Source organism: Oreochromis niloticus, linkage group LG18 (genome assembly GCF_001858045.2).
Source record: "Oreochromis niloticus isolate F11D_XX linkage group LG18, O_niloticus_UMD_NMBU, whole genome shotgun sequence".
NCBI classification, from domain to species: Eukaryota; Metazoa; Chordata; class Actinopteri; order Cichliformes; family Cichlidae; genus Oreochromis; species Oreochromis niloticus.
Genome location: NC_031982.2, coordinates 7,199,829 through 7,217,288, shown reverse-complemented (window position 1 = coordinate 7,217,288; position 17,460 = coordinate 7,199,829). Strand labels below are relative to the sequence as shown.

General features: G+C 41.3%; 2 protein-coding genes across 3 annotated transcripts; both read left to right on the top strand.

Moving 5' to 3' along the window:
• Positions 1-72: 72 nt before the first annotated feature.
• Positions 73-9,222, top strand: hhatla (hedgehog acyltransferase like, a). 2 transcript variants are annotated; one of them, XM_013265492.3, is made up of 13 exons: positions 73-342; positions 1,360-1,487; positions 2,928-2,995; positions 3,094-3,207; positions 3,635-3,655; positions 3,894-4,088; positions 4,945-5,154; positions 5,555-5,726; positions 6,018-6,162; positions 6,272-6,307; positions 6,399-6,600; positions 7,489-7,630; positions 7,910-9,222. In XM_013265492.3, exons 2-13 carry the CDS (start codon positions 1,382-1,384, stop codon positions 8,050-8,052), a joined length of 1,554 nt encoding a protein of 517 aa, XP_013120946.1. In that variant the 5' UTR covers positions 73-342; positions 1,360-1,381; the 3' UTR covers positions 8,053-9,222. The 2 variants fall into 2 exon arrangements, with proteins under 2 accessions (XP_013120946.1, XP_003457465.1); XM_003457417.5 differs by lacking the exon at positions 3,635-3,655 and having other exon boundaries at positions 76-342.
• Positions 9,223-11,850: 2,628 nt separating this feature from the next.
• Positions 11,851-17,424, top strand: LOC100690777 (kelch-like protein 40a). The gene is made up of 6 exons (XM_003457416.4): positions 11,851-13,106; positions 13,252-13,412; positions 13,706-13,813; positions 14,279-14,464; positions 14,715-14,864; positions 16,972-17,424. Exons 1-6 carry the CDS (start codon positions 11,985-11,987, stop codon positions 17,081-17,083), a joined length of 1,839 nt encoding a protein of 612 aa, XP_003457464.1. The 5' UTR covers positions 11,851-11,984; the 3' UTR covers positions 17,084-17,424.
• The last annotated feature ends 36 nt before the right edge of the window (positions 17,425-17,460 follow it).

Sequence of the window (17,460 nt, the reverse complement as noted above, 5' to 3'; positions counted from 1 at the left end):
TAATTGCTACTGATTGACTTTCTTTTCTAGTCGTTATAAACCATGTTTGTGAGTAAGATCCGATGGACACGGTGTGGACCACCCCTCATTGCGGTGCAGTAGTGGTGGATAAATATATCCCCCCTCCTCCTCCTCCTCTTCCTCCTCCTTTCGTTGAGTCCGCAACATCCTGACTGCCAGAGGCTGGTGATCAGAGGCAGCGGCAGCGGCAAAGCCCCCGCAAGACGAATGAAATGAAATCTGCTTTTGCCGCCACCTGCTTTCCCCCAATTTCTTTGGTCTATTGAAGAACTGGCTGTAAACACTGCTGCCCTCATCCTGACAGTATAAAGCGGATATAAGGTTAGTAAAACAAGTCTTTTATTAATGCAAAGTGATAAATATGACGGAAACCACCAGGGAGGGAAACAATCAGAACAAACAGCCGGTGTGTTATCGACTCTGTGCGCACGGAGCATTGAAAAAGTAAGCCTCAATTTGTATGCATGGCGCTTTGCGGGGGATCTGCATAGCCATGGTTACATCTTGGCACTGGCATGCCACACTTGTTCGTCCAACTCCTTTAAGTTCAACTCAAAGTGCGCCACATGAGCATGAAGCACACGCACTAACACAGCCAGGAACCCGGGCTGTCCACCTGAAAACTAACGGTTTTCCCACTCCAGTGCGCCATTCTTGGCCATTCCAGTTAGGGCTAATTATTCTGTGAAGTGAGTCCCCAGCGCCTCTCAGATCACATAGCACTGCAGCTGCCCTGCTGTACAGCAAACCAACTGCAAGACAGTACTATAATAGGAAGGAGAGGTAGGGTTGCGCAGCTGACGGTGCTGATTCCGAGGAGCCAGAGCTCTGAAGTCCTATTTAAGTCACTGGGCTGTCGATCCTGGAAGCTTATTAGTAAAATACCACCTCAGTGAAACACCCTGGTCTGTCTCAGACCAGTCAGGAACTTGTGTTATTACTGTGCTGACCCATGAAATATTGCAAACAACTTGAAGCGTTTTTGTGGGTGTATAGTTTCTATAGGCACAGGCTGATTTCCACTGGGTAACACTGCCAAGGGCATCTACCATAAAAATAAGTTGTACTGGGCTTCTCCTCATGTTTTGTCCGGTTAATCCTGCCGAGCATTTTATCGAGGAACCTGTCAAAGTGCATGCTTTCATAATGACATGTCACAGCAAACTACAATGTAACAATTTCCAAAGAATAACCTGGTTCAGTAAAATAAACTTTTTAACCCTGCTATCTTATTTCTCTCAGACTTTTCCTTTTTTTTGTTTTGTTTTCTGTTCATTTATACTGCTTCCCTTCACTTAGGTCTAACATAATGTGGCTGATTGCTTTTCAACCCATTAGGCTTCAAGTGTACAGATTCACCATGGGGATCAAGACTGCCCTCCCTAGATATGAGCTGTATCTCTACACAGCTGTACTTGCTGTGGCCTTGATATGGGCAGGCAGTTGGATATTTGAAGCTTCAAGTGGTGAGTGCACAACGTGTCAAGAGATGTCCGGAGTGCATGCATGCATGCGCGCGTGCGCGCGCACGCACGCACACACACACACACACACACACACACACACACACACACACACACACACACACACACAGGCTGTTGCTGTAACTGAGGAAGTCCAAAAAAATCAATATCACAGTGCTTTAACGTTTATAGAGGTTAATTGACTACTATCAGCTTTAAGAGCACAATTTTCACTCATAATCTGATAAATGTCACTGAAAGCCAAGTGACAATGCAATTCAAATCCAATGCAATTTAAAAACAGCCTCAAAAAGCACCGTCCTACATCCTACAACAGTGCTCCATTTAACCTAAAACAGTGCAGAACAAAGTTCATTTAGTACATGAAAAGAGACTGCTTCCCCCCAAGGAACTCCTGCGTGTTCTTATTATGTGAAGACAATTTGAAAAAAATGGTCCACTTACTCTCTAATTATTTCCCTGATGGAGATATTTCTGACTAAGTTACACTGAGCCAACTAATTCCAAACCCTTCATCCTGAAATAACACCAAATGTTTGCATGTATTCAGACTATGACGTGCTTCAACCAGCCTCTTCACACACTGATCTGAGTGGACTGAGTGTAATCGGGTGACTGGTGTTGTCTGTCACCGTCTGTGCTGTCATACAGTCTAGCTGTCAATCATCATTTTAGTCCAGATATTTTTTTTTCCTTCAGTCTCTGTCTCTTAAAATGGTCATTTGTAATACTCAGGTCTGCATGCTACAGGAGCGCTGTATACTGGCAATAGTAGTTTGGCTGTGTTCCCAGAAGTAAGAGGCTTTCCCCGAATGACCCTTACATTTTGAGACCTTTACATTTTGAGGCTTCTCCAGTTTTGGCTGGAAAAACCTACACCACACTGTGGTGGTGGTGGGGGGTGGTGGTGGTGGGGGTGGGGTGGGGTGGGGTGGGGGGTGGGGGGGGCTACACTGATTGCTTCAACTTTGGTCACCACTGCGATTGTTTTTGGTGTTCTGTTTGTCATTTATGTGTTAGCGCTTTGTTCAGGTTATATAGAAAACTAATCTCCTGCAACAAGATTATGTCTACATGAGACTAGATGTCAACCTCAGAATAGAAAGCACCGCAGTGAGTGTATTATGTAATATTTGGTGTTATAAAATAGACCAGAAGTGCTCTCAGGCCCTTAAATTTGCAATAATCCAATGAACACACCAAAGCTGTTCAATCTGTGACTACCTGCACGACTGTTTTCTTACAGAGGAATAACCAGCTCATGTACAAATGCCCAAAACAAAGCTGCTCAAAGCCTGGATTCCCCAACACAGAGGCTTTACAGTGTCCTGCCATTACTTAAAGCTGTTTTGCATTATTGATAAAACACCTCAGCATGCACAAATGGAGATTATCGGGTTTTTTGTTTGTTCGTTTTTTCAGAGAATGCAAACAGAAAGTCCTTCAAAGAAAGCGTCAAACCAGGATGGCATTATTTTGGCAGGAAAATGGTAAGTCCCTCTTCTTCATGTATTCTCTATACGGCTGCACAGCGCCATGTTAAGCGAGCGGTTGTTATTTGATCCTAATGCATTTTTCCTTGTTGCAGGATGCTGCGGACTTCGAATGGGTGATGTGGTTCACGACATTCCGCAATCATATCCTTTTTGCTCTCGTTGGTCATGTGATCTTTGCCAAGATATTTTCCCTGGTGGCTCCAAAGGTGCGTGGGTGTGAATGCTCCTGGGTTTTGAATAAATACACGTACAGGCTCATGGTGCTTTTCTCTGTAAATATGTATGAAATACATATTTGTGTGTGCGTGTGTGCTCAAGTGTGAAGAAAGATATTACAGTAAATGCAAAGCTGCATTCTGCTGATGTGAACAGAAGGCCTTGAGGTGATTAATTAAATGTAGTTTTGTTCCATTTTTATTCAATGAGATGTTTTTCTGTTCCAGAACAAAAATGTTTCTGGTGGCTTATATTTGAACCTCGAGGCCTGACAGATTGACTCAACACAGCATGAGCTGCTTTCTTTGATACCAAGTTCCCATCTGTTGAGTCTCTGCTGTGAATATTTGGACATATTTAAAACAGTTCATCATGTTTTAAACATGTTTTCTGTCTTGTTTCATGTTTACAATGAAGATTGTTATAAATGGATGTAAGGTAACATTAAAAGATCTTTGAATTTCACAACATTTGCCATGCATTTCATTTAAATTGTGCATATGTGGACTGTAGATTTGTTTTCATTGCCCTGTAATTTAATCTTCCCATCCTTAGGTATTTTCATTTTTTGCAGTTTCATGAGTCTTATTATACTAACACCACTCTTCATGTGTGTTCCTGAATTCTGAACTATATCCTGATATCTTGACTAATTCCGGCTCCTTCTTATCCACAGCACAGATCCTTGGTCTTTGGGGTGTATGGAGGTTTGGCAGTCCTGGTAACGATGGGCTGGACTTTCTTGGCTCTGGTTCTGTCTCATTGCATCATACTATACAGCGTGGCTATATTCAAAAGTAAATGGATGTGCTTCGCTGCAGGCTTGTGTACGCTGGCCTCCATCAAGCTGGAGCCCTTTAACTCCTGGCAGGTGAGGGAATGGTAGCAAAGTAGGAGTTTAACAACTTCGCCTACTTCCAAAGTCCAGCGACGCATGTAATAAATACTACAACATTTGTGCTCGACCACCAAATTTCTTACTAATGATCGTAATGGAAGTTCTTTCTGCCCGTCCCTGAGCCTGGTTCTGCTGGAGGTTGCTTCCTGTTAAAAGGGAGTTTTTCTTTCCCACTTTCTCTCAGTGCTTGCTCATAAGGGCTCATTTGATTGTTAGGGTTGTCTCTGTATTATTGTAGGGTCTTTACCTTACAATATAAAGCGCCTTAAGACAACTTCAGCTGTGATTTGATGCTATATAAATAAAACTGAACTGCAAATTTTCTGGAGTTTAGCTGAGTGTGTAGGGGTGTTCCCAGGATTTTCCAAAATGTGGTGGTTCAGACTCAGAAGCAGTTATTGAAGCCCACTGGAAATAAGTGAGGTTTATTAGAAAGAAACAACCAATAAAACCATTTGAAAATTGGTTGAATTTAAATGCAGACAGACCTCCAGCCTCCCTAAACATGCACTAGCAAACGTGACTGCCCTGTAGCATCATAGTGTCCACATTGCTACACACAGTTGTTGTTGGCCCCCCTTTATCCACACCCCTGTGAAAGGTTCCAGCTGTGGGTGATCTTATAAGCGATACCAAACCGGAGAACGATCCCGATACACTATCGATAACATTACAAATTACATTAAGTATTTGGTCTAATATGTAATGTATGGGCACATGATTACAGTACTGATAGCATACAGCTTCTGCCAGATTGTTATTGTCGTCCTTATGCAGACTGGTGTTTGAGGCTCAGAATAACTTTTATCCCCACACTGCCCCACAACAGGAAGCCTTGGTAACTGGTTCCTTCAGCCTCCAAGACATCCTGTTCTATGGAGGTTGTGGCTTCAGCATCATGCGCTGTATGAGTTTTGCTTTAGAGAACTGCGAGAAGAAGGAAGGCAACTACACGTTCTCAGACCTGGTGAAATACAACTTCTACCTCCCATTCTTCTTCTTTGGACCGATAATGACATTCGACCGGTTTCATGCCCAGGTGAGGATTGAAAATCAAACGGAATATAAAGATAAACTGGTGTTTTTAAAACAAGAAACCCCAATCTTTCTTTTAATCAACAGTAGGTGCATCTATTCTTTAATTAAATATTTTATTAATGTGAATAATTAATTGGTCCAAAAATAAATGGTAAATGGTAAATGGCCTGTATTTATATAGCGCATTTATGGTCCCTAAGGACCCCAAAGCGCTTTACATATCCAGTCATTCACCCATTCACACACACATTCATACACTCATACACATTCATACAAATAGTTACAAATCTGTAACTCTGCTATTCTCAATGGTGTAATCATCAAATATTCAAGTTTCTATGGAATATAATTCCAACAACAGCATGTGATATGTGGGTTTAGTGGAAGCTTTTGTTCTGCAGGCAAACAACACTCAGCTGATCCGTAAAGAGAGGGAGATGTGGAACATCACCACCAAGGCCTTGTTGCACCTGGGAGGTATTCTCGTGGTGGATGTCTTCTTCCACTACCTTTACATTCTGACGATACCCAGTGACATGAAGCTGGTCGCTAAGCTATCTGACTGGTCTCTGGGTGAGTATTTAAATCTAAAGCTTTTTCCTTTCTTTCACACTTAGAGTTTTCTTGCTTCAGTCATTTGCTTTTTTGTGGTTCGAAATAACATTGGGATTCCCTAAAATCATACTATTTCCAAGGAAAATCAGTGAAAAAATGAATACTCTAAAATTGTAATGAGACATCATTTCAAGTTAATCTGCTACTGGAGGTTTTCTCAGAGGGAGGACTTTAAATAAATGCCTGAAAAGAACTGTGGGATATATTCTAATTAGGAATGACTTTGATTTGTTTTTATGTGATTCACAGCTGGACTGGCTTATTCCAACTTGGTGTATGACTGGGTGAAATCGGCTGTAATGTTCGGCGTCATCAACACCGTGGCAATGCTGGATCACCTGGACCCTCCTCAGCCTCCCAAGTGTATCACCATGCTTTACGTCTTCGCTGAGACGTACGTGTGACTTGCATCAGCAGTGTGAAACCACAGTGTAGTTTCCTGGTTCGCTCTGCCAAACCGTAAAATGTGTGAAAGTATTCATGAAACTTTGTGTCTTTTGTAGGCACTTTGACAGAGGCATCAATGACTGGCTGTGCAAGTGAGTGCATGGATGATTTAAATTCATGGGCATAAAGAACCGAACACGGCATAGACAAGATGATTTTGACTCATCCTTGTGTCGTGTGCAGGTATGTTTACGACTACATTGGTGGAAATCACGATCAAATCTTCAAAGAACTTCTTGCAACCATCTGCACTTTTGGCATCACCACCCTGTGGCTGGGCCCATGTGAACTGGTTTATATCTGGTCCTTTTTCAACTGCTTTGGTCTCAACTTTGAGCTGTGGGTGGCCAAGTTCTTCTCCCTTCCACCACTTTCTACCATAGAGGTGAGAAACGATAAGGCAAATCGTAAGGCCCCTAGGCATGTTTGAACATGGATGAACATTCTTGCCTTGAATAACAATTTGTGTCTGATACATTTAAAGAAAAAATTAAATTACTCGGTAAAAAAATTCTGTAGAATCTTGACACATAAACACACAGGAATCTATAAACATTTTGTCATCACATTTAGTCACTGGATACAGAATCTCTTCTTCATCACTGAAAGTCTATTCTTGGTATTTAAGAGCACTGATTTTAAGTCACCCTATCACACTTTGTGGAAGCTGCCAAATGGACTGAGACAGAATAGTGTGTATTTGGTCCTTCTCTCCCTGTGCCCTTCTTGTTTCTCCCCTCTTTCCCCCAACACCCCAACTGGTCACGGCAGATTGCTGTTGCTCCCTGAGTCTGGCTCTACCAGAGTTCTCTTCCTATCAAAAGGAAGTTCTTCCTTCTCACTGCTGCCAAGTGATCCTCAGGGGCTATTATCTAATTCTCTGTAATAATGTACCTTACATTATAAAGGGAAGTGAACTAGCAGTTAATAAATAAAACTGGTGGTTATCAACTTCACAGATCCATTTCTTAGTTTGAAGGGCCTTAATACAGTACTGACCTGAGAGCAACAGGATCAAAAGTAAGCTGAGCGACACGATTTTGAGGTGTGGAACTATTTTTATTTATTTAAAAAGCCATTATTAAAAGAAGTGGATCTACTATATTTGCCCCAAAAATATAATAGACAAGAGAAAAGCAAAACAGATCCTAATTTAAAGATGGACTAAGCATCTATCAAACATATCACAGGTCCAAAGGATGGCAGCAGAATTACATTTTTTCATTTTCTATGTTAGTTGTAATTTTGTGCTCTGTTGTGTGTCTTCTGTTAGAGTGCCATGGGTGAAGCCATGTCACGCAGGATCCGCGGTTTGTTCAATGCGGCCAACTTCTGGGCTATCGTCCTCTACAACGTTCTCTCCCTGAACAGTTTGGAGTTTGCCAAAATGGTGGGAAGGAGACTGATTTTTAAAGGTGGGGAACAACATCAGTATGCTATATGAATTAAAACTGGGTTTTTTCTCAGTTCCAAAAGCACAGAAAAACAAGAAAAGAAAAAACTTGAGGGGCTTAAAGCTCCACAGATCATTTGACTTCAGCATCGCTTCTGATTTCTTCACAACATTAAACATTCTGTGACACAACTCTGACAGGGCTTGTTCAAGGGATTGTCTGCAGTATTTCCTTTAAAGTTGTGCTTTAATCTTCTCATGCCCCCCCCTCCTTCCTCATTCTTCTTTGTCCTATTGTTAGGTTTTCCTCTGTCAACCCTCTCTGTGTTACTCGTGACCTACTGTGGTGTGCAGCTGGTGAAGGAACGAGAGAGACAACAAGCCTTGCTGGAAGATCCGGAGCCAGCAAAGCCAGTGGATGGTGGCAAAGAAAAAGCAGAATAACCTGGCAGAGAAACAGTTTCACAGACTTAATGGTCAATGGGCGCTCATGTGGTTCCATCCTCGGCCTTGCAAGCTGTAACAGAACCATGCTGGTTAACAGCCATTCAGCACCTATATTGTTCACAAGCCGGTGTTTTTGCTATTGTTTGTCGGAAGCGAGGCAATGATTCGAACTGTGAAAAATCCACAAGTGCACTTGCTGTTGATAATCACCACGTACTTTGGCACAAACCCACCAAGAGTGCATTTAGTATTTGTATCGATCTGGACTAAAGATTGTTTAAAATACTTCAAGAAAATTTTTTTAACTAAAACTATGTTTAAAAGTACTTAAGGACATATAGTATTGTAAAGGAAGAATTACTTTTGGTCTGTGTCCGTTGTGATTGTAATAACCCCAAATTAAAGATTTTTAATTTGGGGTTATTACAATCACAAAGGACAAGACTGGGGAACAGAAAAGAAAACAAAGAAAGAGAAGTTGGGAAGAACTACTTTTGGTCTGTGTGGTTCTGTTCGCCTTCACTTTTATTTCTTCTTCCTTTTTTATCACCATCTTTGTTTTTTATTTTATTGAGATGGTTGAGATCCAATCTTATTGATCTGTAATCAAGCTAAAAGGGTAAAACTTGAAGAAAACTTGAAATCAGGGTGTCATAAATGGAGTGCAATAAAGAAAATAAAAAGGGTGCTATGGAGGTTCTCCACATAGCTTGCAGCTGATTGTAATGTACAGTATAATTGTTTTACTCTTACTAAGAAAAATATATATGAAGGTAAAGCACTGGTATTTTAGTTTGAATGTATCAGATCTCCTGTGATACTGAGTACTGAATGTAGCTAAGTCACTGGAAACCATTCAAAGAATGACTGCCTTACTCTACTACTGTCCACAGGAGATTACTGTAGGTGTGGCATTTTGGTCCATCTCTCCTTGGCCCTCACTCACATAATAAAGACCCCCACTTGAAAGGCCAGAAGCCCAGCAGGGGACATGGGTCAGTGTTATGCTGCCTGTCAACAAAACCTGCTGTGTGTCTTCAGTGCAGCAGTCAGAGAGAGTGAGAGAAAAAAAACCCTCAATGCAATGCTTTTTCCCACTTTCGGGTATTCGTTAAAGGTGTTCATTTCAAATGTTTGACTTGTAATAAAGTCGTGTTTTGTCCAGAAGGGACACTCCTGCTGTGAGTTTGTTTGGTTGCTATTTGGTTGCAGTGAGATTGCTGTGTATACATGTATGCACCTATGAGCTGCTCAGGACGGTCTGCATTAAAACATTTGAACAAATTCATTTTTTTTGAATGGATGAAAAAGGCTTTCCAGCTGATTTGTGAGACACTGCCATTCATCACCACCAGATGGCCCAGTGTGTCCAAAGTTGATTTCTGCTGTTTCCTTTGTGGTTACAGCGTGGATGATTAAAAACATCCAATGTTTGCTAAACTTTTTTTTGGGCCTGTCCGGCAGTGTAGCAATTGTTGTCTGAAGGCCAAAAAATGCCCAACAGATTTACTTTCCCACCATTATGGTATTTGCTATAATGCGCCACTTGATAGTTATGTTTCATTAGAATTTTATCAGGATTTTACATTTTTTTTAATCACAACGGACAAGACTGGGGAACAGAAAAGAAAACAAAGAAAGAGAAGTTGGGAAGAAAGTTAACAGAAGAAGAGGGAGAGAAAGGGACAGAGGAAAAAACATCAACACAATGACCAAAGTGGGACAAAACCACTTCTTTGCCAACAGGCTACACTACATGTCAGGATGGTTAAAACATACCCTCTTAGAATAGCCCAGGCCAAATTAAGTAATTCACTTGTATTTGTTGATGAGTGTCTCCCTTTTATGAAACCAGTTTGGCCAGGCCGTATTATGATGTGGGTTATCTTCTCTAATCTTTTAGAGTTTTGTGACATCAGTAACCAATACAGCGTGACACCCAAAAAGCATTGTTGGCTTCATGTTGAGGTTTACTGGCACAGAGAATTATTTAACACGATTACTTAAACTTTTGTTATTTTTTTAATGCTGCTGCAACCCAAAACGTCCGCTATGCTGAAGCTCTATGCAGCTACAATGTGTCGTCTTAGTTTATTTGTACAGTGACAAAAAAGAAGAAGCTTGGCAAAGAATAAGGCTATGTGAGAGATTTTAAACTTTGAACTGTTTTGAGTTTGAGGTTCATAAATCATACACTGATGCTATAGTGGTGTAAACCTTTATATGGCCCGGGGATGTCAAACCTCTTTTACCTTGTGGGCCACATAGAGCGCACTTTGAGCTTGGACCAGTGAAACTCCCCTTTCTATCATTCAATTACACTTTTACTCCCTGGGAAGGATTAATGTGAGGGAAAAAAGTACATTTACAACAGTATTTCTCAGTTTTTCAACATGATAAATGGATTAAATTACATAAAAGTTTAGGTATCATTGCCTAGACAAATGTTTCAGTGCATATCTGTATGGTAGGTGGTGAAAAACAGGAATCTTGTTTTTGTATGGTATGGACGGTCATGTGGGAGGTCTTTAACAATAAGAAAAACTGTAAAAACTGTGAAATTATAGATAAAAGTTTTATATCCTCCTTTACATTTTTCAAAGCCTTTCAGATTGGAGTCTTTGCTGGGCTGATTCTGGTACCCGGGGCTTTTGTTAGACATCCCTGATCATGACTTTTTATTCTATAACAGGGTTAGGCCTCGAGGGCCTCGAGGGCCGGTGTCCCTGCAGATTTTAGATCTCACCTTGGGTCAACACACCTGAATCAAATGATTAGTTCGTTACCAGGCCTCTGGAGAACTTCAGGACATGTTGAGGAGCTAATTTAGCCATTTAAATCAGCTGTGTTGGTTCGAGGACACATCTAAAACCTGCAGGGACACCGGCCCTCGTGGACTGAGATTGCCCACCCCTGTTCTATACATACCTTCTATATATATATGATGCACTGGTCACATTTTTCAGACTCGCTTTCAACCACTAGATGCCAGTACTGTTTGTCACTTAGTACACATCGCTGTTGCAAATCACTTAATGTTGGCACATGTATGCATACATACATATAGAATAAGTAAAATGTGGGATATCAGATAATAATAATCCTCATTTATACCAGATGTATGAAATATTAAAACTTTTGCTTGTTTTTTGCAATTGTGGCTGGAACAGGTTGAGAAATATTTTAATCACAATGTGCTGGAACTAACCCTGACACTGTTTTTATACATGAACTGTGAAGATGAAGGAACAACTACAGACTGATGATCTGGAAGGGATATGTCAGAGGGGAGAATTAGGAAAACACAGTACAGGTATTACAATAAAAAAGAGAACACAAAGCAGCTGACCCACAGTCCATCAAAGCCTCATCAGGCGAGTCATATTAATTTTTTAAACTAACAAATATTAAAACTTAGGATATTTCCTCCCTCTGCATATATATTTGTTTTATGATATGAGTTGGCACTGTTCATATACTCCTATACCTCTATTAATATACTTACAATATGATAAACTGCCTCTGTGTGAGGCCAGTGTGATCACAAATTAAATCAATATTTGATTACGTGTGTGTGTGAAAGTGTCGCTGTGATCAGACCCAGCGAAGCTGCTCGATGAGTTGTTCTTCTGGATTTAACAGCCCCCGTCATTCAGCTGTTTGTGGGGGTCTGTGTGGTGAAGCAGAGGATAGGTCCCCTTCCCTGTCCACCAAGTTGGATTCCTCAGCTTTGTGAGGGTCCTGTCTATAAATACCCCTGACTTGCGTAGTGGCTGACAGCCACAGACAGCTGCAGCCACAAGCCATCCAACTACGCGAGACTATTCACGGCAAACTGAGCCACCCTGTGAGCGCTGACAGTCCTGCTCTGTTGTGGGGAGCAAGTAGGGAGCCCACGAAACCCAACCCGGACACGGCAACAGAACAAAATGGCTGCCATGACTATAGATCCAGTGGAGCAACCTCGGATGTACCAGCAGACACTGCTTCAGGATGGACTGTGTGACCTCTTAGAAAATGACAGATTTGTGGATTGTGTCCTCAAAATCCAGGACAAGGAGTTTCCCTGCCACCGCTTGGTTCTGGCAGCTAGCAGCCCCTTCTTCAAGGCTATGTTCCTGTCTGACTTGGAGGAGAGCAAGAAGAAGGAGGTTGTCCTCAAAAATGTGGAGCCTGGGGTTATGGGGATGATCCTGCGGTATTTGTATACATCTGACATTAATCTGACAGAACAGAATGTCCAAGATATATTCATGGTTGCCAACATGTACCAGATCCCCTCCATCTTCTCTGTGTGTGTGTCCTATCTCCAAGAAAAGCTGGTGCTCGGGAATTGCTTGGCTATCTTCAGACTGGGGCTGCTTCTGGATTGTCCCAAGCTTGCTCTTGCCGCGAGAGACTTCATCTGCGAGCGCTACCAGGTTGTTGTCAGGGACCAAGACTTTCTGCAGCTAGCCCCCAGCGAGGTGGCCATCATCATCACCTCAGACGCCCTTAATGTTGAGCGGGAGGAGCAGGTGTTTGAATCCCTGATGGACTGGGTCAAGCATGACGAGACCAATCGGGTCAAAGATCTCCCCGAGCTGTTGCACTGTGTTCGCTTCAGACTCATACCTTTGGATTACTTCAAAGAAAAAGTGGAGCGTCACCAGTACATCCGGTTCAGCCAGGACATCAAGAAGGAGCTGGATCTCATCAGGGACGCTCACAGAGGGCGGCTCCCTAAGCCGAAGAAGCCTGCGAGAGATGGGGCAAAGGAGGGTGAAGGCAGTGAGGATGAGGAAGATGATGAGGAAGGTTACCTGCCAGGCATACTCAACAACAATCCTCGTTTTGGGATGTTTGAGATGGACCTCATACTTATGATCAGCGACACAGGGACTGTGGCCTATGACCCGGCAGGAAACGAGTGCTTTGTTGTGTCAGAATCCACTGAAATTCCCAAGAATCACTGCAGCCTGGTGACAAGAGAGAACCAAGTGTTTGTTGTGGGAGGACTTCTCTACAATGAAGAGGACAAAGATGAACCATTCAGCTCCTACTTCCTGCAGGTAGTGTGTAATTTATGAAAACCATTTGTAGCTCTTTACAACCTGAACTCAGACGATGGCTCCTTTTCAAATCTTAAGCTATTTTAAAAATATTTCTGGATTCTTTTGTATTTAATTCCTCTCACGTCACTGTTTTTATCCCCAGTTTGACCCAGTCAGTTCAGAATGGTTAGGGATGCCTCCACAACCCAACCCACGCTGTCTGTTTGGCCTGACTGAAGCTGAAAACTCCATCTTTGTTGTTGGAGGAAAGGAACTGAAGGAAGGCGAGCACGCACTAAGCTCAGTCATGATCTATGACAGACAGTAAGTTTAATATACTCTAGTGCAATGGAAATGGCAAATCGTATCTAAATTATGGCCATCTCTCTTGAAAATATAATTGCATACAATAGTAAATACAATTTGTTTAAACTTTGACCTTAAAATTCAAAATCCTCAAGTCCGGAAAAGTGTGTTTTCCTTATAAAAGGAACAAAACAGCAACTCCCAAGCCTCGTTTCTTCTTAGAATCACAGTTTGCATGACTCACTCACTTTATCATCTGCAGAGTCTGTTCATGATGGTACATGTTCTTCTTCATTTGCACATCTGCACAGGTCTTTCAAATGGGGAGAATCTGATCCCCTGCCTTATGAAGTGTATGGCCATGGAACTGTATCACACAAAGGGCTCATCTACGTCATTGGAGGAAAGTCTGAAAGCAGGTAAGTGCACTGCAGGCTTTAAAAACACACATTTTTATGATAATGTCGGTAGAAAAATAAAGGAAAATCATTATTAAACCTCATTCATCAGTCTCATAGTTTTTTTTATTTTATTATTATTTAATTAGTTTTTGTTCTGCTGATTTTGCAACTCAGGGTATAACTTTGGATAAACAGAACTTTTAAAGTCTGCGGTGGCTGAGCACAGTTTTTCATTTCTTATTTTTAATGGGGTTCAGACCAAAAACCAACCAACTTAAAAAACAAATAAATAAACAGTCCTGGCTCCTACAAATTCAAAAACATCAGAAATGCCCACTTCTTTCAAATTAGAACAGGATTAGAACATATATGATAAAAGTTATGCATGAACTCAAATAATCCATTTAAAAATGCATATTTTGTCTGATTGTTTGCACGTGTGTGTGTGTGTGTGTGTGTGTGTGTGTGTGTGTGTGTGTGTAGGAAGTGCATGAGAAGAGTCTGTGTCTACAATCCCACTAAGTTTGAATGGAAGGACCTGGCCCCTCTGAAAACAGCCCGCTCTCTGTTTGGTATCGCCGTCCACAACGACCAGATCTTTGTGGTAACAGGAGTCACAGACTCAGGCCTCACCAGCTCTGTGGAGGTCTACGACATTGCCAGCAACAAGTGAGACAATGTTTTATTATATATATATGACTCGCTTTATTATATATATATAACCCACTTTATCTACTCGTAAAAAGGGGAAGCATCTGTCCGCATTAGTAAAATGACTCACTGAGCACGAACAAGAGATCATTAGATCATAAAACTCCACTCATGGTACTGGTACGGGTGTCATTCAGTATTATTGAAGCTTGTTTAACACCATCACGTCCCCGTGTGTGTTTGTGTCTTTATTGTCCTGTTATTCCAGGTGGTCTGAGTTCACAGAGTTCCCTCAGGAGCGCAGTTCCCTTAATCTGATCTCAATGGGGGGGTTCCTGTACGCTGTGGGCGGCTTTGCCATGATGCCCAGTGAAACCAGTGAGGAGCCCGTCCCAACAGAGATGACTGACATTTGGAGGTGAGAGCCTACTACACATAACAACTGAACGTAAGGTGACCACAGTGGCAAAACAAAAAAGGAGGAGAATCACTTTATACAAACAAATGATCATTTTGGTGATGAAGGGATTTTAGTGAGCGAGTTTTACTAAATTATTTCATCCAACAGTAAACTTTTATTCAGACTCCTTGTAAAAGCTTCAGAGTGAAAGACTGACTTTAAAGTTTATAAAGTCCGCTGTTACAAAGGCTTATTTTAAACATGTCCAAAGTATAAATAATGAAGTCATGTACAAACAATCCTTATGAGCCAAAGCTGGGGATTCAGGCTGCTCTAAACACTCAAATCCAATTGTTGTTGTTTTGTTTTTTTCCTCTTCACTCTGCACGATGACGAGAGACGCACGGCCTGATCAGTTTCAATCAGCTTGATTGGTTGTAAGCACAGAGGCCCCACTGTCCTGCTGATCAAAACCTCTGCTTAGGAGGGGCAGCTGATGTCAGACAGGGGAAAAGGCACTGAAGGAGCTTGTTTTACATAGTGGATGAACTGACAGGCGATACCAAGGTCCACTATGGGATAAATAAGACCTATACAAATACAACAATTCTGAACAATGCAAAGTTAAAATACAAGAATAATATTCTGGAGTTGTAAATGAGCATAATAGGTTTATGTTAAATTCTTATGGTAGTCTGAGAAGCCCGCTGCTGTTATAGGGTCCCAGTGCTCCTGTTTTTCTGTATTTTCAGTAGCATTAACAGACACTTCAGTTAATAGTAAAATGGACATCTCAGTTTATTTGACCATTAGCAGGCATTTCCTTTCACTGTAACTCATTAAATTAACCTCTTTGTGTCTTTAAGCATACATGTCTATGCAATTACAGCTTATCTGGTATTTGTTCAAAAATTCTTCATCTTTTTTATAATCTGTACTTATTACTAGGACGATTAATTACTGGTACTTGTCGCCGAGTGCTTGCTCACAGGGGGTCGACATGATTGATGAGGTTTTCTCTGTGTTATTATAGAGTCTTTACTTTATATAAAGCACCCTTAAGGTGCTTTATATATATATAATATAAAGGTAATATTAAGGTAACTGTTTTGATTTGGTGCTAAATGAACAAAATTGAATTGAAAGCAATTTTCAACCAACACTTCAGATACAGTGAAGATTATTATTTTAGTGATGTAGGAGAAATCTAAACACAATCCATATTCATGGATTATTTTCCAGGTAACTTTGGTAAATTATAGCAAAGAAATTACTTTTACAAAATCACAATATTTGGACCATTTTATATGTTTTTAAACATTTCTTGAGGTAAGGTTTCAGCAATAAAGCACAATCTGAGGCCACACATCAAATAAGATAAAGAGATCATGTTAAGGTTCTTACCCAAACATATGGTAAATGGCCTGTATTTGTATAGCGCTTTACTAGTCCCTAAGGACCCCAAAGCACTTTACACATTCAGTCATCCACACATTCACACACTGGTGATGGCAAGCTACATTGCAGCCACAGCCACCCTGGGGCGCACTGACAGAGGCGAGGCTGCCGGACACTGGCGCCACCGGGCCCTCTGACCACCACCAGTAGGCAACGGGTGAAGTGTCTTGCCCAAGGACACAATGACCGAGACTGTCGGAGCCGGGGCTCGAACTGGCAACCTTCCGATTACAAGACGAACTGCCAACTCTTGGGCCACGATCACATATGGACCATTTTCAAGTCATAGCAGGAAAATCGCTGAATAATTAGTAACCTTCATTTATGTTCTTTCAATAGTCAAAGAACTTGTGGAACTAAAATAAAAACATTTGACCTAAACTACAATTTTGACGTTTTAAAGATTTGCATCTAAAGCTGATGGACTTGGACTTGCTAATAGGCGTTGATTAGGATCTTTTCAAAACATTTGTTGTCAGGTATAATAATGGCTGCTGTCTACGGTGCTGTTAATAATAGCTTCATTTGATAAACAGCTGTCAAGAATTCCTTTTGGGCCTAATCATTCTGTCTAGATGAAAAATATTGAGATTGCATTTGTTATTACTGTATGCTTTCCTAAGATGCTATGAGGGGAACTCAGCTGACTTATTTATCTTCTCTACAGATATGATGAGTCGGACAAGTGCTGGACTGGGATACTGCGTGAGATTAGCTATGCGGAGGGATCCACTATTCTTTCAGTGCGTCTCAACACTCTGCGCCTCACCAAGTTATAACTGTACCAAACTGTTGGCGCCATGAGGTGAATGACGTAACTTTAGCGCCGTGTTAAACGGATGCATTGATTAGCTGAGGGTCAGAGAATGTTTCAGGGTAAGGAGTGAACGTGGTGCCTGGAGATGAAAAAGTGTTATGAAATAAGCATCAAAAGAGTTTAATCTCTCTTTTGCAGTAGGGGGAGACAGATACATGCTGTAGCAGGACACGAGTTAGAACATTGCACAAAAATGTATTTTCTAAAATGCTAAAGTGTTCCTTTGTACATGTTTTTGTAATATCATTTCTTGATGTTTATTGTAATGCTTCATTTTAATAGAAATAAAATATCAGATTGTTATCTTGCTTTCAGTGCTGCGCTTATAAAGCATGAACA